At 47.3% G+C, this 26,119-nt stretch overlaps 2 protein-coding genes across 11 annotated transcripts in view; both read right to left on the bottom strand.

Moving 5' to 3' along the window:
- The window catches only part of LOC149347461 (uncharacterized), a 283,383-nt gene that overhangs the window by 239,477 nt on the left and 17,787 nt on the right, over positions 1–26,119 (bottom strand). The gene's annotated exons all lie outside the window — the stretch shown is intronic.
- LOC149347462 (uncharacterized) lies at positions 1,391–24,214 on the bottom strand. 4 transcript variants are annotated; one of them, XM_089587134.1, is made up of 9 exons: positions 24,149–24,214; positions 22,042–22,122; positions 20,212–20,311; positions 17,732–17,837; positions 10,791–10,878; positions 9,684–9,783; positions 8,605–8,710; positions 4,208–4,346; positions 1,744–1,865 (listed from the first exon to the last, which is right to left on the bottom strand). In XM_089587134.1, the coding sequence occupies exons 4-8, from the start codon at positions 17,797–17,799 to the stop codon at positions 4,214–4,216; spliced, it is 495 nt and encodes a 164-aa protein (XP_089443260.1). In that variant the 5' UTR covers positions 17,800–17,837; positions 20,212–20,311; positions 22,042–22,122; positions 24,149–24,214; the 3' UTR covers positions 1,744–1,865; positions 4,208–4,213. The 4 variants fall into 4 exon arrangements, 3 of the variants coding, with proteins under 3 accessions (XP_089443258.1, XP_089443259.1, XP_089443260.1); XR_016292527.1 differs by lacking the exon at positions 1,744–1,865 and adding an exon at positions 6,729–6,831; XM_089587132.1 differs by lacking the exon at positions 8,605–8,710 and having other exon boundaries at positions 1,391–1,865.

Raw genomic sequence — 26,119 nt, 5'->3', positions numbered from 1 at the left:
AGACGACGCCACGTAACCTCTTGTTCTTTAGTGAGGCTTTTTTCCGGAGGGGAGAAGTCTTTTATGCGAGCGAGAGTAGGAATTTCGCGGGTATAAGGCGGCTGCATTTGGCACAGGCCTTAGAGTGGGCGTAGTTAGGTTGGTGTTGATGATGGTGATAATTAAGATAGTTCAATTTGCGTGCATATTTTGCAACATCTGACAGTTTTCTTGAAAACGTGACGACAGGGTAACTCAGGAACCACCCTTGACTGGATTCTGCTTTGAAAAGCCGATGAAAAGGCGCTGACGCCCAGGTGGCCTTTTCTAGAAAGTGTGACGTTAACAGTGATACAATCGCGTCGTTCGTGGTCGAGGTTGGCTGTGTTTAGTTCTTCTGGCAGCATATTCCGAGCGCCAGTGGTGTTGAACGAGAGATATCACGATCAGCCTGACTATGCGCATTCTAGGGCAAAGGCCTCTGCCATGTCTGTTCGATTAACCCTGTTACCCTGGACTGTATTCATCTTGCATTTAACTCTTCAACCCCACGAGACACGATCATGCACCTTTCCCTGAAACGCCAACTTTTATTAAACCGCGTGTTATTTTCGTAGGAATAACTAGACTGCCGGAAAGCCAACGGCAAAAGCAAGAAAAATTACAATAAAACTAGGTAGTTTAAGCAATCTTGTACCTTGCTTTATACACCGGCTGATATGTTTTGAGCCACATTTTTTGCAAGACAACATAGTTGAATTTTGAATGTTTCTCTGAGCAGTACATATCGGCTACTTTTATCTCACCGTGCATTATGCCTTGCTAACAATAAATATGCGGAAAGGAGGGGCTGGAGGGAGCTAAGAGCCTGAAAATAAGCAAGAAGGGCTCTTCGCGCTCTTGCGGCGCACAGGGCACGATTTAGTAGGGATCGGTTCGACACAAATTTAGCTCTTTTTTAGCGCACTCAGTTCGCGTATTGCTGAAATGTCTACCTCCTCACGGTTCAGTTATGCGACATCATATATGTGCAGGGCGGAACTGGATCATAAACGCTGACAAAGAACCCTCTGAAGGATGGATTTCGCCGTACTAACGCTAAGGCTGTTTTACATCCAACAGGTCCGCTTTAATTTTTCAAATAAACTGCAAATATCAGCGTCACTCTCAAATTTGCTTCGGCGTCGGAAAAGAAATCATGTTATGCGCTGTCATCCAGTATACAAGAAAACGAAAGGAATGAGAGGTACAAGGAGTGGCATGAACCAGAATAGTAGTAAACAGCGAACATTCTACATTGCTTTGAGAACACAGTTTCATGTGTGCAATTGTGACGATGTAAACAAAATATCGAAAGTTTGCTATCTAGTGTATGAATGAAGGGAAAGTAAATCACTCGAGAGAAAGCAGATGCTGATAGTGCTGTTCAAGTTCCTTCGAAAAATTTTGAGCATGTTTTATTGTAGAGGATCTATTCCATATTTTTCGGAACGATGGTGGCGCCGTGCATTATCCGGGCACACGGCAGCTGATCTTCGCCATACCAGCGTGTGTGCGGCCAAGTGAGCGTACAACAACAGGTCCATCGGCTGGTCGACACGGTCGCCGCTATGCGGTGGAAGGCGGCGTCCAGCATCCGCAAGATGTCGAGGCCGTCAGAACGGCGGTGGCCAATGTCACCGTGCGCTTCATCAGCCGGTGGTGGAACTAGGCTGTCAACCGAGTCCGGCGCTTGGTTCTGGGCGCGATTGAGCATCATCCCACCGTTGCCACCGAAATATTGCGGAGAAAGACAGGTCAGGGGAGAAGATCTCCGGCAGAGGGCGATTCTTTCTGTTCCTTCTGCGTCGCACTCTCTGGTGCCTCTTCGCCTTGTGTGCGGCGCGCTCCACATAAAAAGAGGAAAACGAAACAATAACTATAAACTACAGACATCTTCCTCAGAACGTCTTGTGCAAATTGATGTAACACATCATTTACATGAATGCTCTACCCTCATCCAAGAAGACAACTTTTTTTTGGCAAATGCAACACAACTGATAGAATTTGGTCACAAATTAGCCCTCTAAGTTAACAATGATAACTGGTTGACCCTACACTCTTGGACTTCCAAGAACCTTTAACTCGGTTGCACACAGGTTTTTGGTGGTGAATTTGCCTACCTTCAAAATTATACCTTCCCCGTTCAAATGGCTCGAAGCGCATCTTTTCAGCAGAAAGCAATGTGTTATTCCAGAAAGAGTGCGAACAGTTCTGTGCCGTCTTTTCTTAACATTTAGCAGTCTTATATTTAATGAAGTGTCTAGTGGGGTGTGATCGTACGCGGACTTGCATTTACCGTGCTGTCACCTGTGTGGCACCTGTCAATCAGCTGCAACGTGGCCTAACCTAAGTCTTAACATGGTATAATACGTGGTACACGACATTATATTTTTCATAATTTTTACAAATCTTCTCCAATTTACAAAAAGGCAACCTTTAACTACCCGATAATTACTACTGACACAAACATACCATATGTCAAGAATTAAAGTATAGGTGCCGCCCTCTCTAGCAATCTTCATTGGAACGATCAGCTTAACCATATTGCTGGTAATGTTAGTCGTCTTCGATATCGTTAAAACGCATTTTCAAACAGGTATTGGCTAGACTGAAAAAAAAACTCTCCACTAGACTAATGTGTGTCTCATCCTAGAATATTGTTGTGAGACTACGAATCCCGACACAGAAGCACTTATTAGCTTGAAGGGATTCAGGAGGGAGCGACGCGGTTTCTGCCCTCAAACTATGACTTTACAAAAAGATCCTCTCAGATGTGCGAAAGTGTACGGTGACCTCTCTTAGAGAAGAGAGTATCTACGGCTGGAGCTGTTTCACAATGTTATAGGGATGAGATGTTTTACAAAATATATATATACGAAAGATCGCCAGCTGTATACCATTTCGTTTCAGGCATTTTGTGAAAGTTTGATGATATATTTAAAAACTACTTTTTTTTCCAAAACAGTGCCTGATTAGAATAAACGTAAAGAAGATGTGTAAGCCCTGCCATCTTATCAAAAGAGTGGCCTCTAATTTTCTTGTGATAGCTGCTTTTCTGCGCGTTTATCTTGTTGTGGAATTTCTGAATACACAGTTCACATTTTACGAGTGAAAGTTTGTTTGCGTGATTGGTTTCTTGAATAAACAGCGCGAACGAAGACGAGCACAAAAGACAAGAAAATGGACCTCGTCTTCGTTCGCGCTGTTTATTCAAGATGCTTAACCAACTAGCCCGCCAAAACGTGTTAATGCGTGATTTGCACTTCATTCTTCTCACCTAAGAATGCGTCATTGTCTATTTTCATTGCTACAGTGCGCCTTCAGTATAACCAGTTTTTCATGCCATATAATACATGTTTTCTTGTTCTGTGTGTTGCCCAGGATATCGATATGGCGATTTTTATTTTTACCATGGCTTGCTTTGTTTTTACCCTCTTTTAGCTCCCATTTGGTTTTGAAATTGGAAGTAGTTTATTTTCGTTGCATTCTCTTTTTGACAGTATGTTATCTGTATGACAAGGTAAATTTCCTATCGTATCCCCCATACAAAAAGGCCATCAATGGTAGCGGTAAGAATCAGAATAAACAGAAAGATAAATAAAGAAATTTGTGTGAGAAATATTGCCGCCGTAATGACGTAATGCCCGACGAGCCCTGAAAAGTTTTTTGAGTTCGAAAGCAGGCATCAAAATTGGTTTGGTTTGGTTTATGGGGTTTGACGCCCCAAAGCGACTCAGGCTATGAGGGACACCGTAGTGTAGGGGTCTGGAAATTTCGACCAACTGGGGTTCTTTAACGTGCACTGACGTTGCACAGTATACGGGCCCTTAATTTTTGCTTCCATCGAAATTTCCTTAAGGCATACCTCCAAACGCATCAGTAAAATAGCCACTACTATTCTCTGTGAGAAGAGCCCTTCTATCCTGTTTACCGAACGCGTTGTTTTGAACGGAAATAAACTCAATTTGAATTTGAATGTCGAATGGGTCATATCGAACTGGGATCTCAAATGTCGCTCACAAGGCATCGTAGTGTGCTGAAGGCTGTGACGATAGCCACTACTATTCTCTGTGAGAAGAGCCCTGTATCCTGATTACCGAACGCATCGCTTCGAATGGAAATAAACTCAATTTGAATTTGAATGTCGAATTGGGCACATGACACTCTGTTTTCCAAAGTCGCTCACAGTGCATCATAGTGTGCTGAAGGCTGTGACGCTGTCTTCAGTGTGGCAGGCTTCGATGGTGCTGTTATGTGCACAGTCTCGTCCATCCAATCCGCTCCGCGGGCAGACTCCCTCAAAAATTGTGGCGAGGCTGGCCAGCCTGCAAATCAAGACCATTGGTGTTAGAAATCAGGCTGTTTTACAAAAAAACTTAATTCATAACTGTTTGAAGCACTGAAGCGACTCCTGTGGTATGAATGACACGGAAGTGGTAGGCCTCCGACTAATTTAGGCGACCTGTGCTCGGGAACATGAGCAGACATCACAAAGAGAAAAAGATAACCAGCGCATGCCCTGCACATGACAAATCTTTCAGGAGTAACGCGCTACGACGAGATTAAGTGCCACTGTTTCGTCATTCCGCGCATTGGTAAGGCGCTGACAAGGCGGCCAAACAACAGTTGCGGAATGATGTTAAAAAATTGACCGCGTTTTCGTACGAGTAATGCCCTCGCTAGCTGGTTTGCGATTTCATTCGCACAATAATGACGCCAAGAAATAACGTTACGATGATTGCGTTTATGCTACGGAAGGGTCAGAATTTGTGGTCTACAGTTTTCACAGTCTTTAGGTAAAAACAAAGCGTCTGCGAGAGTGCTTGCCAGAAGCGCGAAAAACTCGTTCATCCACCTGCATTTTCCCCGTAGCATGTCGGTGTGATCTTGTCGCCCGCTTGCGGGCAGCGTCCCGAAAATACCGCTGTGCTTTAGCTGTGCGGCGGAGTATGTAGCGCGTTCATAGGAGTGACAAGTCACCGCTTAAAGCAAAGTGCTATAGAGCGGCTAAGGGGTTAACTAAAAGGCACATGCCCACTTGCTCCTGGTCACCTTCTCTTTTAACTAAAGGGCTCACGCTGACTGGTCTCCTTCCCTTGTGTGCATATCTTCGCCTCTCCCTTCTCTCTATTGATGCCAAACCACAACTTTACACTGATTTATTATTAAGATCTTCTGCTGCAAACATACATCCTGATCGAACGGAAATAGTTTTTGGCGAAGCGACTTTCCCTGAAATGTGACGAACGAGTCGGTGTTCATACGGCGGGGAAAAATGTCACAAAGCTCAAGAGGCAGATTTTGATATGCAACCGCACTACCAGAAAACGTTATCAGTTTTTTGATACCATTATTACGAAAATCACTTCTCAGCTAATGTTTTTAAAACTTCATACTCCGGGAAACTTGTTTTCATTACATTTCATTATAGTGAGTGATGAACAGAACAGCGGGGAATTGACAATGCAAAGAAAGCAAATAAACATTCAAAAGAGGCAATAAATGCAAGTGGGTTGTTGCTGGGTAGTTGGTTTGACAGAAAAGAAAGAAACAGCGTGGAGGCCAGATGGTGAAGATCTAAGAACTTGAGTTGTTAGTGCCTGTCCGGTTCACCTTTATCGTCCTTTCTACCATACATACTCTCCGCAAATAACACCGAAGAAAAAATTGCCTGCTTGGTCTGGGGTTTTTATTAATCAGGAAATGCTCTAATTTCCCTATAAATCAAAACGAATCCGTGCAGCACTGTAGACGCCGTGGTGGCTGCTGACCCGAAAGACGCGGGTTCGGTCGCCGTCGTGGCGGTCGAATTTTTGTGTAGGTGAAATTCTAGAGGCCCGTGTGCTGTGCGATGTCAATGCAGATTAAAGAACCGCAGGTGGTCGAAATTTCCTTAGCTGTCCTCTATAGCGTTCCTCATAGAAGACTTGCTTTGGAGCGTTAAGCCCACATAAATCGTAAACTGTAACAGGCCAAGGCCAAAGCAGTTAGGCCATTGCTAGCGACAGTTATTTCTTTATCAATTTTTGTTTTTGGCCAAACGGCCGCTCTAGTGTTGACCGCTCGGGGTGTACAGGTACCAATTCGACTTCCCCAGCGCTTTAAAATAGTACTGCCGCTCGAAAAACTCCTCTTAGTGCTGATGCCGAGATCCATGGAGCATGTAAATAATTCATCCTGAAGAGTCTGAATTACAATGGTGACAATTTTTTCCTAATATTTGTTCAGTGCTCTCTAGATGATTTAGATGCAATTTTTCTTTTTCTAACTGTTTGTTCGAAGTATTCTTGAGATATTGTACAGAAGACTTTTTTCCCCTGGGGAGTACTGCGCTGAATTTCTCTTGAACTTTGTGGGGGCAAAAGAATCCCATAAGGAACGACATTGGACATCATATGGCGATGGCATTTGTAATGTCCTTCAGTGACTCAGGCCGTGCATAACTTCAGACTTCATAGCCCCCTCCCCCCCCACCTTTCTTTTCCTACATTTCAAACACAGTACTTCATTTGGACGAGCAACTTATTCGATGCCCTTGTTTGAACAATTGATTTTGGGAGCCGGTGAAACCCGGTGACGTATTCTTTCTGCATAAAGTTTTCATTTCTCACGAGCACTGATTCGCACCACCCTCAACTGCCTCTCCCGTAGCTGCCTGGATGACAAACTTCAGCTTTAGTTGGGGATGTCTCCCCTTTCACTCATACCATGCGGACTTGGATGGAGGAGTAGAGCAGCCCGCCAAGCTCAGGGCAAACAAGGCGATCTTAGGCCGCACCTTGGTGCCACATCCGAGGCGCCAGAAACACCCTGCGAAGGTGAACCATGCACTCATTTGCACGATGAAGCAAAAATAACGTTACAAACAGTACAATACGTCCACGTTTACACATTGTATACGAGTTGCGTAGCGGCCACTGGTCGGATATTTTCCTAAATATCCTCAGTATACAAAGAGATACACCTAGCGATCCAATGAATCTATGGGTCTCTATACAATTGCGCGATTGAAGCCAAAATGAAGGAAGTGCACAAAATATCGGCAGTGAGTTGCACATAGACAAGAACACATAGAAAGTGAAACTGTAGAATGTGCGTACAGAATCCTAGAAAATATAAAAAATCCTTAATTTCAGCGGCTGCTAGCGCGTCCTATGAAAATTAGCGCTTTTTTAATGCTTGGCGGACTCCATTCATTTTATTGGATGATAGGGAGGGGTTGCTTAATCCTTCACTTTTAAGTTACGTGGCGCTTGCTGCTGACACCAACAGGTGGCGCAACTTCGCGATGAGCACAAAAAGCTGAACTTCATCCTCGGCGCGATTCACCAGCAGAGCAGCTCAAGCTAATGTCTGAACGCGAATAAGATTCAACTGAGCCTGACAATATTTGCTGAACTCTCACGAATGAGGCTAATGCACAAGCTAAAGCGAACATTTCGGCTGCATATTCCGCCACAGCATTCCATGCCTGGTTGCATGTTAGAGTACGCTACCAGTTTAATAGCTGTGCGGAATAGCTAGCTTTGCACCGCTCTCGTCCCATAAGGCTTTCCGACGCGCTGCGAAGCTGTCCGACGAGTAGCGCCACACGCGGCGCTGAGTAGCCTCAAGAGTATCGTCACGGGTAGCGTCACCAGTTGCGTCACGAGTAGCGCCGAGTAGCTCCAGCATGTCATACACCGGTGGCCTAACAAGTTTGGAATAGTTTCCTATAAGATATGGCTTTGGGCAATGTGCACGTGCGTGCTTTGGTCTTCATAAGGAAAGATATAGTTGATGTGTGTGTCCGCACTGCGCACCTAATGGGTCTAGGGACGGTCTTTTTATTTCCTCAGTAGGCTGACTGCCTGCTACGCAGGCCGGAACGTCCAACGCATTGTGCTGACCATTAATGAGGTGCTGACAGGACAAATGAGAATGTGAGCGCTGTGGTGGTGGTAACCGCGGAACCATGGTTGAAATGTGGCGCGTTAGTTAAGAGCGCTATCCACTAGTCGCCGCGTTCATCCAGAGGTGGACGCTAGCATTTTACAAGTTTAACCGCGTAATGAAAGGATCATGTATGTAAGGACTTCCACTTTCGCAACGCTTGGTTTTTCGAGTTATGAAAAAAAAACTGCTTCAGCAGCGAGACTTTCGTTTATGTATTCCCCTGCTGGAAATGCGCAAATTACTTTTCTCTCTTTCTCGCAGAAATTTCCTTGGAAGACTGACCGAAAATACGCCCAGAATATACAAATCCAAAGGCCGAAGTCATGGTGGAACCTTTAGTGCATTGTTCTAAACGCGGTTAGCTTGTAGCACTTCACAAAGAATGAAGAGGGGTAAAACGGAGTTGGGCTGAAGAAATAATGCCACTGCCCTCCATCCATTGCCTGAAAATTTCGTTCAAAGGAAGCAGCCTCGTGGTAAGCAAGGAAGCGTGCAGATGAGGAGTGAGGATAGCCAGAACTGAACCCGAACGCAGCTCTGACATTTCAGAAATATTTACGCCAACCACTTATTCGGAAACAGAAATTTGATTCTCAAATCCCCCTGCAACCGGTACAAGGCTGGCTGCTTAATTAAAACTATGCTCACCCGATAAGTGGATCGTGGAACTGACGCGCCATCTGGGCACTCGGCTGCAGGCATCGCCTTAAATCCATCACAGCGCCTCCGACGAGAACCGCGTAACGTGTCCGGCCTGCGAAAAGACATGGTTGAGTTTTAGGATTACAGACACCTCTACTGCAGTGCTGCAATCACACTGAATCCTGAGTTCGCTAGCATTCACGCGCTTTCGGAATAGGATAGGACACCCGTATCATTGCTTGTTTACCTGTCGATACATGTCGTCACTGGATCCAAGTCTGCACAGTTGGCAGTTATTACACCATCCATCCACCGAGCAGGAGGTTAACCACCTACCCGGCGTGGGGTTTCCATGACCAGAACAAGGTCTAGACCTACATAGCACCCAACCTACCAGCTGTGGATTCACTGCACTCCAGATTCATGTGAGCGGTCAGCATATCCCTCTTTGCTACGGACTGGCCTCTATGCACACTGGTCGGTGTAATGTCAGTCTGAAGCAATGCGAACGAAAATATCTATAAGAATAATAGTCAAAGGTGCCTTTTTCCCTCTTAATCTGTTATCTGTGGTCTCTAGGTGGCTTAGACGTAAATATTCTTTCACTAACCGCTTGTTCGCAGCGTTCCCGCGACGCTGTAGGAAACAGCTTTTTTATGTTTGGCAATACTGCACTGAATCTCTCTTGAACTTTCCGGCAGCAATAAAATCCCGTAATAGCCAATAATAGACATTATATGGCGATGGCATCTCTTCTGTCTTCCGGTCGTACATAAGAGACACGACAGCCGCACCCCCCCCCCCCCCCCCCCCCCGGCACCGCACCACATTTTTGCCTGTTGTCTTGCCGACATTAAAAATACAATACGTCAGTTTTTACTATCTGGACTAGTCGCTTAATCAACGCCACTTGTTTCAACAAGCTGTTGCGGCAGCCAGCGACACCCGGGCGCCGCATTCTTTCTGAAAACAGTGGTAACTTCTGACGAGCACTTAATCGCACCGTCCTCAACTGTCTGTCATGCAGCTAGCTATCTGAACGACAAACTTGGACTTTAGTCAGAGATGGCTGCCCTTTCACTCACACCATGCCGACTCCAGATGCAGATATACAGGAGCACCACCAAGCTCATTGCAGACAAGGCGACGTTCATAGTACAAAGGGCCTGGAGCGCCTGTAGTACCCTGCAAAGGTGAAGCATACCATCATTAGCTTGACGAAGCCCCTCACCTTAAGGCTTTCTGACACTGTCCGTCGAGCAGCGTCACAATTTCTTCTCGATGCAACGAGAGCACTGTGTACCAGTGTACACGTTGGCTTGTCCTGCACCAGTAGCAGAACAGCTTTCTAATCGCGTAATATAAGATAAGGCTTCGCGCAATTCGAACGTGCGTGCTCTTGTCTTCATAAGGAAAGGTGTAGTTCATGTGTGCGTCCGCATTTCGCACCTAGTGGGTCTAGGGACGGTCATTGTCTTTTCTGAGTAGGCTGACTGTCGGATAAGTAGGCTTGAACGTCAAAAGTATCTTCTCTAACCATTCATGCGGCGCTGACAGGAAAAATTGGAATGCGAGGGCAATGGTGGGGATAACCGCGGTTAAAAATTGGCGCGTTAGATACCAACAGCACTGTCCATTAGTCGGCACATTCATCCAGAGATGTACGCCAGCAAGTATAACGAAGAAGGGTCATTCATGTCAGGTGTTGCGTTTTCACAACGCTTTGTGCTTCCATTTATGGGGCAAAGAGTCATTAGGAGCAAGGGACGTTTATGTATCCCTTTGCCTTAAACATGGATATCACTTTTATTTCTGTGGAACCTTAACCGAAAATATTTCTAGAGTATACCAATTCAAAGGCCGATGTTATGCTTGAACCTTCAGTGTAATGTTCAAAACGCAGTAAGCCTGTAGCACTTCATAAAGATTAAAGAGGGATAATACGAGTTAATCTGTAGAAATAATGCCATTACCCTCTATACATTGTCTGACAAGTTCGTTCAAAGGAAACAGTGTCGCGGTGCGCAAGAAGCATGCAGACAGAACGAGTCAGGTTCTCCAGAACTGAGCCAGAATGCTTGCTTTTCATTTCAGAAATATATACATCAGCCACTTAATCAGATATAGAAAAAATTTTTCTCGATCCTTCCTGCACCCGAAACAAGGGTGCTGCTATACTAAAAACTACTCACCCGCAGACTGGGTTCTGGAACCAACGCCGTACCCGTCGCGGAAAAGCCATCAGAGCGCCTGCGACGACCCTCGTCTGACGGCTGGTGGCTGCGAAAAGACAAGGCGGAATTTTAGGATTACAGGCAACCTTCCTGCGGTGCTGTCGTCACATTGAATCGTAAGTTCGCATGCTTTCACGCGTTTTTCCAATAAGAAAGGACACCCCTCTCATTGCTTGTTTACCTCTCGATATAAAGTGTCGCCGGATCCAAGTCTGCAGAGATGCTGTGGCCGCAGTTATGACACCAACCAGCGGGAAATACGTTACCCACCTACCCTGTACGGCGTTTTCGTCGCCAGAACAAGGTCTATATCACGCATAGCGCCCAACCTAAAGTCTGAGTAATTACCCCATTCATGATTCCAGATTCATGTGAGCGGTCAGCATACCTCCCTCTACTACGCACTGGTCTCTCTAATACGCACTGGTCAGTGTGATGTCAGTCTGATGCAGTGCGAACGACAGTGTCCATAATATTAATAATCAAAGGTGACTATTTTTTTCTCCATCTCTAATCAGCGGTCTCTATGTGGCTTAGACGCAATTATTTTTTCACATAACTGGTTGTTCGCAGTGTTCCGGAGATGTAGGCAGATGTAGATGACAGATGTGGATGTAGATGTAGATGACAAGGCTGAACGCATATCGCAGAACGCTTCTGCTACCTTGCACTTACAGCTCTAGTTTATCAAAAAGGTTAGAAAAGAAAATATATTTTGGAATATCAGTGTCACGCAATCGTAGCAAAAGGAGTGTCACCTATGAAAACCGTCAATAAGGAAGTAAAATAAGAAAGACATAACAAAAACTAAGATAAGAAAAGAAAAAAAACACCACCATCTGGGATTGGGCATCGAACATCATTGTGATTGTTCGTGCTACAGGCCTTTATAAAAATGTTTCCACTTGTACTTGTGACTGGCTAGGCTGAGAGCAGTAGACTGTTTTTACATGGTGAGTTAGGGTTATAAATATGCCCATGTTCTTGCAATAATCAGTTGATAGTTTGTGCATGTCTATTTTTTTGCGCTGTCGTAGTTTTGCCCCTATATTTTCAGCCATCCACAACTCCCCAGTACCTGTCATTCTGTATAGAGCAGACATTATTCGACTTTAAGAGTGATAGCTCTTATTCATAACGTTTCTCGATTTCTTGGGCTCTGCTAGCACCTTCCTTCGACGTAAAATTTTCTGTCAACTTTTCTGTCTGCGCGAAAATTTCTGTGAAATTTTCTGTCCGAGGAATTCAAAATTGCGTCCCCCACAGTAAAAGGACATATACCCTAATTTTTGATTGATTGGAGATGTTATAATTAACTAGTCACATTACTATATTTAACTGCTTTTAACACAGTAATTAATAAGGCATCATAAAACGAATTAGATATTTTGAATCCTCTATATAAGTGTTGTGTCCCCTTATTGCTTTTGTGTGTGTAACGACCACTCGCATCCTCCTCCTAACGACCACTCACATCCTCCTCCTAACGACCACTTGCCCCTCGTCGCACGCTGTCGCCAGATGCCCCCCCATGGTGCGCCCCCGCATCCTCCTCCTGTTTTGGGAAGCCACTCCCTCCCGTGGACGCTTCTCCGCTCCCTCCTTTCTTCGGGCGGCCAGTTCGGCTCCTGCCTCGGTCGACGCTGGTCGCACCCTCATCGGCTTTAAATAAACGAAGTCTTAAAGTACCGTGTGCGTCTTTCGCTGCATTCAACACAGCGACCGGACACGACAGTGGCGACGAGAAAGTGGATTCGACCCGCGCTACGCAACGCTATTGACAAGCCATGGCTACGCGAGGGTTTCCCAATCAGATACCAGAGTTCAACGGCTCATCGTGGTCATCGTGGGTTGGACGCCTTCAGTTCTACTTTGAAGCTAACAACATCACAGACCCAGCCTTGAAGAGGGCCAACCTGCTGACGCTGTGCGGGGAGCAGACCTACGATACTGTCTGCGCCCTTATTCAGCCAAGCACACCAGCGGCAGTGTCTTACGACGACATCGTAAAAGCGCTGCAAAAGCACTACGACCCAAGGCCATCCGAGGTCTACAGCCGGGCTCGCTTCCAACGACGAGATCAACTGGGAGGAGAAACTGTGAGCGCCTACGTAGCCGCGCTCAAGAAGCTCGCTGCCGACTGCAATTTTGGAACGCTGTCGACAACAGCTACCGGGCAGGAGGGAGACGCAGCTTCTTCTGCTAACACCACCATGCTTCCCTTGGACGTGATGTTACGCGACAGATTTGTGTGCGGACTGAGTGACGAGTCACTGCAGCAGCGCCTGTTCGCTGAGAAGGACCTCACATTCAGCAAAGCTTACGACATCGCCGTTCGAGCGGAGAGCGCCGGTCACCAGCAGAGAGGGATTCGCCGGAACACCGAGCCGGTACACCAGACAAGCAACCAGGTGCGCAAGCCTTCTGTTGTTGTAAAATCGGTCAAAAAGGCACAACGCTGCTGGCGGTGTGACGACCAACACAACCCCCAGGGATGTCGATTCCAGTCAGCCACGTGTAATTTTTGCCACAAGCGAGGGCATATCGAAAGAGCATGCATTACGAAACGGAGACTTGCCAAGATAAAGTCACCTTCCCAGCCTAATCACAGCGTCAACGCCTCAGAGAATACGCCGCTATCTGATCTCCATGGAACAACATCAGCAACACCATCTGTGTTGTACGACCTGAACACCATGAATCTCGGCACGCGACCGAAGATTTTTACAGAAGTAAGCGTACATCACCAGCTGATTAAGTTCGAGGTGGACTCCGGCGCAGCCTGTACTCTGATCAGTGAGGACACGTTCCGAACTTCATGGCCATCTGACGCACCCGCCCTGCAACAAGACGACACGCACCTGCGAACGTGGTCAGGACAGAATCTGCCACTATTGGGCTCTGCCAACGTGCAGGTTAACTACAACGGCCAGACCCATACGCTACCTCTGCTTGTTGTGAAGGGCACAGGATCAAGCCTTCTAGGGAGAAACTGGTTTTCTCCACTAGGCGTGATGATATGCGGCATACACCAGACGCCGAGCCAGAACATGGTTGAGCAACTGCAAGAGAAATACGAAAGAGTATTCTCGGAAGAGATTCCAGGAAACGAAGGGCCCCCGGTCACACTGGAGTTGTTGGACAACGCGCAACCCAAATTTCTGAAGGCCAGGCCGGTGCCGTTTGCTCTCCGAGATTCAGTTGAAAAAGAGTTGGACAAACTGGAGCAGCAAGGTGTCATCGAGCCGACGCAGCATTCAGAATGGGCCACACCACTTGTCGTAGTTCGCAAGAAGAACGGAACCATACGCCTCTGCGGAGACTACCGGAGCACCGTCAATCTTGCGACTAAAGCGTCCTCTTACCCGCTACCGACACCTGAAGAAGTATTCAGTGTACTGCGTGGCGCAAGAGTCTTCAGCACATTGGACCTCACCCAGGCGTATCAGCAGCTGAAGGTGAGCGAGTCAACTGCTGAATTATTGGCAATTAACACACTGAAAGGCTTGTACAAAGTCAAGCGACTGCCTTTTGGCGTAGCTGCAGCCCCGGCCATATTTCAAAAATTCATGGAGACAGTGCTTCAGCGCATCCCAGGAGTTTGTGTCTACCTTGACGATGTCATCATCAGTGGCACTTCCACTGAAGACCATGCAGTGCGCCTAGAGCTCGTTCTCGAAAGGCTAGCAAACGCTAATTTGTGCATAAGCAAATCGAAGTGCTGTTTTGCGGTGCCAGAGGTGCAATTTCTGGGACACCGAATTGATGCGGAAGGCATTCACCCTACCGAGGACAAAGTGCGAGCGATCACAGAAGCACGAGCTCCAACAAACAAGCAGGAGCTACAGGCTTTTCTCGGACTCTTGACGTTCTACGACCGGTTCTTGGAACAAAGAGCTACCGTGGCCAACGACTTATACCAACTCCTTCGGAAAGATGTGACATGGACATGGTCGCCACGCCATCAGCAGTCATTCGATGCCCTGAAAGACCTGATTCGAAGATGTACAGTCCTCCGCCACTACGACGAAAGGAAGCCTCTGCTTTTGGCTTGCGACGCATCACCGTACGGAGTCGGCGCGGTTCTATCGCAAACTGACGAGCAAGGAAGGGAAGCTCCCATCGCCTTCGCCTCACGTACGTTGTCGCAAGCAGAACGCAACTACGCGCAACTTGACAAAGAAGGGCTAGCCATCGTCTACGCGGCGACACATTTTCACCAGTACATTGCCGGCCGGAAGGTGACCTTTATAACCGATCACCGACCGCTATTGGGCATTCTGGGACCACAAAGGCCTATGCCACCAACTTTGTCTCCGCGAATGACACGTTGGTGCATCAAACTCTCAGCGTACGACTACGCTCTGGTCTACCGCAATGGGAGTAAACATCAAAACGCCGATGCGCTAAGCCGTCTGCCACTAGACGCAACTGTTGACGAACCATTTCCACCAGGAGACGTTCTGATGTTCGAAGCACTGCCAGAACCTCCGCTTACAGCAGGCACAGTTGCAGCATCTACGCAGAAGTGCGCAGCTCTCCGGCTAGTTTACACAGCTGTTCAACAAGGCAACGTGCATAAACTCAAAGGGGACAACTTCGACGCTTACCGCAGGCGAGCTACAGAGTTGAGCACCCATCGCGGCTGCATCATATTTGGGTCCCGAGTTGTGATGCCGAGAGAACTACGCGCACAAGCTATGTCTCTCATCCACGCCGGACATCGGGGCATCGTTGCAATGAAAAAGTGTGCCAGAAGCTACATGTGGTGGCCTGGCATTGACAACGACATCGAAACAGTGGTGCGAGAATGCAAGCCTTGCCAGAGCAGCCGGAGCGCCCCGCCGAAAGCTCCTGTCCCAGAATGGGAAAAGCCAGACACACCATGGCACACACTGCACATTGATTTTGCAGGACCAATTGAGGGCTGCACTTTCCTTGTGGTCGTAGATGCCTACACAAAGTGGCTTGAGATAAGGCAAATGGGACAGACGACTTCGGCAGCAGTCATTGACAACCTCCGATCACTATTTGCAACGTTCGGCCTGCCGCGCAAGGTAGTGTCGGACAACGGAACACCGTTTGTGTCTGCGGAGATCCTCAAGTTTTATCGCGACAACGGGATCTCCTCAGTTACATCGGCCCCCTACCACCCAGCGACAAACGGACAAGCCGAGCGCTACGTAGCCGAGCTCAAGAAGCTCGCTGCCGACTGCAATTCTCCGCTCCCTCCTTTCTTCGGGCGGCCAGTTCGGCTCCTGCCTCGGTCGACGCTGGTCGCACCCTCATCGGCTTTAAATAAACGAAGTCTTAAAGTACCGTGTGCGTCTTTCGCTGCATTCAACACAGCGACCGGACACGACAATAAGTAGAACAGGTTACAGCCCAAAATTAACTAATGAAGTTAATTTTTAGTTAAGGTTATGGTTATATTTATCTGCTATATTTACTAACCGATAAGGTTATGACGTACCTAATGGATATTCATAACTGGCTCGAAGAGTAGCACATGTTGGACATCAATATTGTCCAATTAGGTCAATATTTACTTTTGGTTAGGCTTAAGATAGCGTCCATGTCGTCAGCACTCGGTTGAGAGTGGATATACTGATTGCTATGATGAAACGTCGATGGAGAAGAGCCCACAAAAAACGGGAGAGAGAGACTTAAGGTGAGGTGAAAGAGCTCTTTCCCAAGCATTTCACCATAAAATGCCCGGCACCAGGCAGAGAAAGCTTGTATCTGGTGTATCATGGACGCGTCCCCGCCTCACTGGGTATTGCCCCAGGCACCTCCCACATCCCAGGCACATGCTCAAACGACTAACTAAGCAACCGCTGCGGTCTTGAAGTTTGTATTCGGCCTGTCTCACAAATTCAGCGGCACACGCAAATGGTGAATGAACAGAACTGGATCAAACTGAACACCACAATCTTTGCTGAACGCTCAGAAATTAAGATACATAAATTATGATTATGACTCCAGTAGGGTATACTCCGATAGCATTCTAAGCGTCTTTTGAGGTAGGAAGTTAGCTCTCGTGGGCCCAGTGAATCCACATGAGACACTTCGTGTTTAATAGCTCTGCGTAGTAGCTAGCCCTGGACCCCTCACATCCACTAATGCTTTTTGACGCGCTGCGAGGCAGTCCGCCGAGTAGCGTCGCATTTTCTCCTGCATCTAACCCAGGCGCTGCGTTCCAGGGAACCCGCCGGGATGTCTTGCGCCAGTGGCGTAAGAGCTTTCGCTTCGAGCAATTCGTACGTGCGTGCGTTTGTGTCAACCGCGGCTGAAAATTGGCATCCAAGATACCAACAGCACTATCCATTAGTAGCCACATTCATCAAGAGGTGTACGCCAGCAAGTCTAACAGTTTATCGAGAAAGGTTCATGCATATCAGGTGTTCTATATTTACAACGCTTGGTGCTTTGACTTATGGGGCAAAGCTGCGAAAAAAGCAATACTTTTGTCTATGTACCTCTTTGCTGAAAATATGAAAATTACTTTCCCCTCTTCGCCAAAGAAATTTCCATGGCAGCCTAGCCAAAAATGCGCCCAGAATGTACCAATCGAAAGGCCGATGTCATGCTGGAACCTGCAGTGTTTTGTGCTAAACGCCGTAAGCTTGTAGCACTTCTGAACCATGTTAATCGGTAGATATAATGTCACTACCCATATCTATTGCTTGAGAAAAAAATTCGTTGAAGGGGAATTGCGCCACGCTGCCCAAGATGCGTGCAGATGGAACGAGTAAGGTTCGCAAGAAGTAAGCCAGACGGCAGCCCTCAGTTTTCACAAACACATAGACCAGCCCCTTGTTCACAAATACAGAAATTAAATTCTCAATCCTTCCCCCCTGCAACCGGTACAAGGCTGCTGCTTACTTAAGACTACTCACCCGCTAAGTGGATAGTGGTGCTCGCGCGCCGTCTGGGCACGCCCCTGTACGCGTTCCTCTAAAGCCATCACAGCGCCTGCGACGAGAATCGCGAAACGGTTGTTGCCTGCGAATAGAGAAGGTGGACTTTTAGAATTTCAGGCACCTGTACAGCAGTAATGCAAACACACAATTGCTCTCGCGCGTTTTCGAAATTAGAAAAGACACCCATCTCATTGCTTGTTTAACTGTCGATATTCGGTGTCGCTGTATCCAAGACAGCAAAGGGGGCAGTTATGACATTAACCACCGGGCAACCTGTTAACCACCTTTCCGCCGTGGGGTTTTCGTCCCCAGAACAAGATCTAGACCGACATAGCACCCAACGTACCAGCTGGGGAATCACCCCACTCCAGATCTATATGTGTCAGCCTGTCTCTCTCTACTCTGAGTCCTATCCATCTAACAAGGCTTTGTCGCTGAGAGCGATAGAGGCTTGTAAACGTACCCATTTTCTTACACTAAACAGTTGGTAGCGTGAGCATGTGTAATCTTTTCTTTCTTGGCTTCAATTTTTTTTTGCGCCGCAGTATTTTCTGTCATGCACCAACGCGACGCACTGCCCGACATTCTGTAGAGCAGGTACTTTTTCAGTTTTCACCTCGGGTGTAAACTCATCCATCACTGTTGAGATACGGGGTGTTTGCTGCTGATACCGACAGATGACAAAAGCGGGCAATGTGCACGAAAGATGAACTGTGTTCTCATGATGATGATGAATTTTTATGGCGTAAGGGCGTCTGAGGCTGAAGAGAGCCATGGCACAGGGTTTTTTCTTTACTCAAGGTGGGGCCAAAGACCCATTTTCCAAGAAGTTCACCCTAAAAAGCCGAACACCAGGCAGGGAAAACTTGCACCCATTGTATCACCGGTGGGTGCCCAGCGGCACTGGGGACAGCACCCCGCACCTTCCGCAAGGCAGGCCGACGTTGAAACGACTAGGCCACCGCGGCGGTCTTGAAATTTGTCTTCGGCCACGCAAATGATGACAGAAGCCGAATTGGGCCAAACTGAGCCAGACAATCTTTGCCCAACTTTCAGAATAAAAACAAAAGCTGATGCGAAAGTGAAGGCGAACGACTCCGCTGGATATCCCCCGATAGCATTCTAAGCGTCTTTGCTAGTAAGGAGTTGCCTCTCACGGGTTCATTCACATATACTTCAGACACTTCATGTTTAATATTTCTGCATAGTGACTGGAGGCCACTCACCACTAAGACTTTCTGACACGCATCCGACTATGAATTCAACGCGGGACCTGCGTTGCAGTGAACCCGCCTGTATGGGCTATGCTGGTGGCGTAACAGCTTTTGAATTGTGTCCACGAGTATGTGTGGGGTATGGCTGTGGGATATCCGTACGCGAGTGCGTTTGCCTGGAGAAGGTAGGAAGTAGTGGATGTTAGTCTGCGCATATCGCAACTAGCGGATGAGGCAAAGGCCATTTTATTTGCTCAACACACTGACTGCCTGTTACGCAGGCCTGAAATTCCGATGTATTTTCGCTAACAATTCAAGCGGCGCTGACAGGACAAATGCGAATATGAGCGCCGTGGTGGTGGTAACCTTGAAGCCACTGTTGAAAATTGGCGCGTTAGATACCAGCAGTATTATCCACTAGGCGCTGCGTTCCTCGAGAGGAGTACGCCAGCATTTTATGTGCAGCAGTTTAACGAAAAAGGGTCATGCATGTCAGGTGTTTCATTTTCACAACGCTTGGTTCTTCGATTTATACATGGGGCAAAAAGCTACATTTGTTCCTGGGAACAACTATTTCGCTTTTGTATTCTCTTGCTGAAACTACGGAAATTACTTTTTCCTCTTCACCGCAGAAATTTCCGTGGAAGCCAAACCAAAAATATTCGCAGAATCTACCAATCGAAAGACCGAAGTCAGGCTGGAACACTTAGTGTATTGTGCTATACTCAATAATATTATAGTTTGGTTTATTGAGGTTTAACATCCCAAAGCAACTCAGGCTATGAGGGACGCCGTAGTGAAGGGCTCCGGAAATTTCGACCACCTGGGGTTCTTTAACGTGCACTAATATCGCACAGCACACGGGCCTCCCGAATTTTGCCTTCATCGAAATTCAGCGGCCGCGGCCGGGATCGAACCCGCGTCTTTCGGGTCAGCAGCCGAGCGCCGTAACCACTGAGCCACCGCGGCGGGGCTCAATAATATTATAGCGCTTCGAAAAAAATGAAGACTAGTAAAACCCTGTTAATCTGTAGAAATATTATCAGTGCCCTCTATCCATTGTCTGGAAAGTTCGTTCAAAGGAAACAGCGTCCCGTGAAGCAAGGAGCGCGCAGACGGAATGAGTGAGGTTCTCCGAAACTGAGCCAGAACGGCGTGCTCACATTTCAGAAAAATTTGCACCAGTAATTTATTCAGAAATACAGAAAATACAAGGCAGCCGCTGTACAAAATCCTACTCACCAGCTGACCGGAGTGTGCAACTGGCTCGCTGAACGGGCACGGCTCTGTACCCGTCGCGGAAAAGCCATCAGGGTGCCTGCGACGATAACTCGGGTGCTGCCTGCGAAAAAACAAGGTGGAGTTTGAGGATTAGAGTCAGTACTGCAGTCACATTGAATCGTAAGTTCGTCCGCGTTCACTCGTTTTTGAAATTAGAAAGGAAATCCATCTGATTGCTTGTTTACCTGTGTACATACGATGTCGCGAGAGGCAAGAGTACAGAAATGCTGCGCCCGCAGTTATGACACTGACCTCCGGGTACTATGCTAACCACCTACCCGTTACAGGGATTTCATCACCAGAACAAGATCTAGATCGACACAGCGCGCAACGTATGGGTTCGGGAATCACCCCACTCCAGATTCATGTGAGCGGTCAGCGTACCTCGCTCTACTACGCACTGGTCTCTCTAATACGCAATGGCCAGTGTGATGTCAGTCTGAAGCAATGCGAACAGCAATGTCTATAAGAGGTAATAATCAAAGGAGACCTTTTTTTTATTCCCTAGTCAGTGGTCTCTAGTTAACTTGGACGCAATTTTTCTTCCCTTAACAATTTGTTCGCAGTGTTACCGAGGATTTATAGGAAGCATTGCTTCTTATACTGTGGAATACTGCACTGAATCTCTCCTTAAATTTCCAATAGCGTTTCATCCCTCCCCGCCCCCTTTATCCCTCTGTGTTTCCTACTATGAGAATACAATACTTCAATACCTGAGTTTTTACTGCCTGTAGTAGCCGCTTATTCAACGCCACTTGTTGCAACAAGCTATTACGGCAGCCGCCGACACCCGTACGTCGCATTCTTTCTGAATGAACCGGCCACTTCTCACGAACACTTAATCGCGCGATCCTAACACAAAGCTGCCTGAATTAAAACGTGAACATTAGCCAGAGATGTCTCCCCGTTCACTCAGGCCATGCCGCCCTGCGATGAAGCAATAGAGCAGCCCACCAAGCTGCTTGAAGACAAAGGGACGCTCACAGCCCGACGCTCGTTGCCGCATCCGAAATGCCAGAGCTACCGTGCGAAATTGAAGCGTAAAATAATTTGCATGACGAAGTATAAATGATGTGCCGAATAGCATCATTTGTCTGCGTTTAAGAATTGTGGATGAGTAGTCTACCGGCCACTAGTTGGGATTTTTTGAAAATATTCTCAGGATACAAGGAGACCACGCAGACAATTACACATAAAAGTACGTTGATACGTTTTGTGCACTATAGCCTAGAAAATCTTTAAAAAAACTTTCAATTTCAATAGTCCCAGCATGTTCTATCGATGTTCGCGTGGTTATATTGTATGCAGGTTGCATTATTCTTAATTTATTGGTTGGTAGGGCGCAGCCGCTGCAGGGAGAAAATGAGTGAATGAAAATATTGGGGAGCAATGATGACAACACAGGAAAGAAAAAGGCAACGCATGCACACAGCGCGAACTGTTTATTGGAAGAAAATGGCAATATTATAAGCCTTGCTCAGCATGTAACAACGCCCTATCGCTCTCAGCACAGCCAGTAACAAGTAATTGGCAAATGACAGGGCTAAATACAAATCCGAGAGCGCTTCTTCAAACCTGCACTTACAGCAATAGCGTATAACAAAGGTTAGCAAATAAAAAAAAATTAGCAGTAGCAGTGTCAGTCAGTCGTAGCAGAAGCAGTGTCGGATTGTAAGCAAAAGCAGTCAATACCTTAATAGCTAAGTGGAGATAGGTAGACTAGCTTTGAGCATTAAAAGCTTCAATGCAAAACAAAAGCAAAACAAGAGAAGTTCGAAAGCATCGACCTACTCTGAAAAAAGCCTGCTTCTTGACATCTTCAGCATCTTTGCCACTTGTACCCAAGCGCCTTTCAGGGTTTTTCCGCAGCAACTGTAAGTCAACAATTATAAGAGAGTTTTAGTATAGCGAGCTTTGCATGAAAATAACTACATATTAGACGTGCAAACCCGAAGCAGCATAAAAAGTGACAACAACACCGCCTAGGTTTAGACGTCGGACGCGCAAATAGGGAAGATGGAATTTCGCGGTACAAGTCTTCATAAAAACGTTTCCACTTTTTACTTGTTACTGGCTGGGTTGAGAGCCATAGAGCCTTGTTACTTGATGAGTAAGGATATAGATGTGCCCCTTCCAATAAACAGTTGGTACTGTTCATATGTGCTGTCTTTTTCTTGTGTTGGCGTGGTTGCGCTGAAGTATTTTCAAGCATACACGAACTCCCCCCGAGCCCAGAAATCTGTAGAGCCTGGGAGGGGTGAAATCTCACCCATCGCGGTTGAGTTACGTCACGTTTGATGCTTGCGCAGACAGATGACACAAGTGGGCGATTTGCACGAACACTGAACTTTGTCCTGATGATGATGATGATGAATATTTATCGCGCAAGGGCATCTGCGGCCAAAGAGCGCCATGGCACAAGGTTTTTTCTTCTACTCAAGGTTGGGTCGAAGACCGAGTTCCCAAGCATTCCCCCCTAAAAATGCTGAGCACCACACAGGGGAAAGCTTGTAGACATTGTATGAGCGGTGGGTACACGGAGGCATTGGGGGTCGAACCCCGCACCTCCCGCCTGCGACGCGGATGCCCAAACAACTAGGCCGCAGTGGCGGTCTTGAAATTTGTCATCGGCACGGCTCATAAACACAGCGGCTCACGAAAATGGTGACTGATCGTAAACTGGGCCAAACTGAGTGGGACAATCTTTTTTGAACTCTCAGAAATGAAGCTAATGCAAAATTGAAGGTGACGTCTCCACTGGGTATTCCCCGATAGCATTGCAAGCGTCTTTGTAGGTAAGAAGTTATTTCTCGACTCTCCAGTGACATGTACTTGAGACACTTCGTGTTTCATAGCTCAGCGTACTAGCTAGGGCCGCACACCTCCATCCGCTAAGGCTTTCTGGTTCACTGCGAAGCATTCCGCCGAGTAGCACCATAACTTCTCCTTCATCCAACGCGACCGCTGCTTTGCAGTGAACCCGCCCGCATCGGCTATGGCGGTGGTGTAACAGCGTTAGAATAGTCTCCAGAAGTCTGTGTAAGATATCGCTGTGAGAAATTCGCACGTGAGTGCTTTTGCCTGGGTAAGGAAGGAAATAGTTGATGTGAGTCTCCGCATTTCGCAACTAGTGGGTGAGGCGACGGCCATTTTATATGCTGAGTATGCGGACTGCGTGCGACGCAGGCCTGAAATTCCGTTGTGTTTTCGCTAACCATTCAGGCGGTGCTGACAGGAAACATGCGACTGTGTGTGTCGTGGCGGTCACAACCGCTCAACCATGGTTGAAAAGAGGCGCGCTATGTACCAACAGCACTATCCACTAGTCGTCACGCTCATCCAGAGGTGTACGCCAGCATTACTTTAAAGAAGTAATGTCATGCAAGTCAGGTGTTCTATTTTCACAAAGCTTTGTGCTTTAATTTATGGGTCAAAGCTGCATTAAGAACGAGACACGATGATGTTCCCCTTCTTAAAATACAAATATCACTCTTCCCTCTTACAGCAGAAATTTCCGCGCAAGCCTAACCGAAAATATTCCCAGAATATACCAATCAAAAGGCCAAACAAAGTCAAGCTGGAACCTTCAGTGTATTGTACTAAACTCAATAAGCGTGTAAGACTTCACGAACAATGAAAGGGGTAAAGCAATGCTAATCTGTTGAAATTATGTCACTACTCCTATCCATTGCCTGAAAAGTTTGGTGAAAGGGTACAGCGTCACGGTAAGCAAGAAGCGCGCAGATGGAACGAGGTAGTTTCGCCAGAAATGAGCCACAACGGCACCCTCACATGTAGGAAATACGTACACCATCCACTTATTCGGAAATACAGAATTTTGATTCTCGATCTTCCCTGCACCCGATATAAGGCTGCTGGTATACCAAAAACTACTCACCCGCGGACTGGATTCTGGAACTGGCGCGTTGTAGGGCACCGGGCGAAGGCATGCATCGCCTAAAGCCATCAGAGTGCCTGCGACGAGACCCGCCAAACGGATGCGGCCTGCGAAAAGACAAGGGGGACTTTGAGTATTACAGGCACCTCGGCTGCAGTACTGCACTCACGATGAATCGTAATTTCGTGCTCATTCACGCGCTTTCGAAATAAGAAAGGACACCCCTCTCATTGCTTGTTTACCTTTCGATATACGGTGTGGCTGGATCCAAGTCTGCAGATGGTCAGTTCTCGACACCAACCCCTGGGATAACAGCTTAACCACCTACCAGGCGTGGGGTTTCCGTCGCCAGAACAAGAGCTAGACCGACATCGCACCCAACCTACCGGATGGGGAATTATCCCACTCCTGATTCATTTGAGCGGTCAGCATACCTCTCCCTACATTGGACTGGTCTCTCTAATTCGAGCTGGTCGGTGTTATGTCAGTCTGAAGCTGAGCGAACGAAAATGTCGAAAAGTAATATTAGACAGACGTGACTTTTCCCCTTAATCTCTGATCATTGGTCTCCAGGTGGATGAGACGCAATTATTCTTTCACTAACCGCTTGTGCGCAATGTCCCCGAGATGTAGGAAACGGCGCCTTTTATCGTGGGGAGCAGTGCAGTCAATCTCTGCTGAACTTTCCGGCGGCGCAACAATCACGTAAGGGGCGACTTCGACATTGAATGGCGATGGTATCTCTTCTGTTCTCCTGTCGTGCTTAATAGAAACCTCTGCCCCTTCCACCCTCCCCGGTGTTTTTTACTTTTAAAATACAATATTTCAGTTTTCAGTTCCCTGGACGCGCTTCTTATTCAACGCCCCTCGTATCAACAAGCTGTTACGGCAGCCGGCGAGACCGGGGCGTCGCATTCTCTCTGAATTAAGTGGGAGCACTTAATCGCACTATTCTCAACTGTCTACCATGCAGCTCTCTGAATGACAAGCTTGAACTTTAATCGGAGAAGGCTGCCCTTTCACTCACGCCATGCCGACTCGAGATGCAGCAGTACAAGCGCACCGCCAAGCTCAGTGCAGACAAGGCGACATCCACAGCTCGAAGCGGGTTGCCCCAACGGCAGAGGTGGTAACGCGCCCGTCTAGCGAAATGGAGTACCCGGGTTCGAACCCTACCGCGGCGGCCACATTTCGAAGCAGGCGAAACGCAAGAGGCGCCCATGTGCTGTGCGATGTCAGTGCACGTTAAAGATCCCCAGGTGGTCGAAATTATTCCGGAGACATCCACTACGGCACCCCCTTCTCTCGTTCTTTCACTCGCACATTCATCCCTTCCCTTACCACGCGGTTCAGGTGTCCGCCCAGGTATGTGAGACAGATACTGCGCCATTTCGTTTCCTCAAAAACCAATTTACCAATTTTATTTACACTGAAGCATAAATAATGCGCCAAATAGCACCATATGTTTTCGTTTCACCATTGTAGACCAGTTGTCCAGCGGCCAGTGGTTGTGTTTTTCCATTATATCCTCACGGTACAAAGAGAAACATCTAACGATCCCACGAATCTCTAGGTCTCCAAACAAATCTGTTGTAGAAGCTTTAGGTCTAAAATATTCGGCGCTAAAAATGTACGCACTGACACGCGCATACAATCAAACACGGAAACTGTTTTTGTATAATGTGCACACAGAAGCCTTGAATATCCGGGAAAAAAAGTTCCTGCAGTTGCCAGCACGTTGTATCGAAATTCGCGTGGTTATTTTGCATGCTTGGTAGGTTTCACTGAATTTTCCGGCCGAAAGGGTGCAGCCGCTTGGGGTCGAGCAGCAATGATTGGTTCGGTTTATGGGGTTTAACGTCCCAAAGCGACTAAGGCTGTGAGAGACGCCGTAGTGGAGGGCTCCGGAAATTTCTACCACCTGGGGTTCTTTAACGCACTGACATCGCACAGTACACGGGCCTCAAATTT

Source organism: Amblyomma mixtum, chromosome 4 (assembly GCF_055824585.1).
Source record: "Amblyomma mixtum isolate Tamu chromosome 4, ASM5582458v1, whole genome shotgun sequence".
Taxonomy (NCBI): Eukaryota; Metazoa; Arthropoda; class Arachnida; order Ixodida; family Ixodidae; genus Amblyomma; species Amblyomma mixtum.
This window is presented reverse-complemented; position numbering and strand designations above follow the sequence as displayed.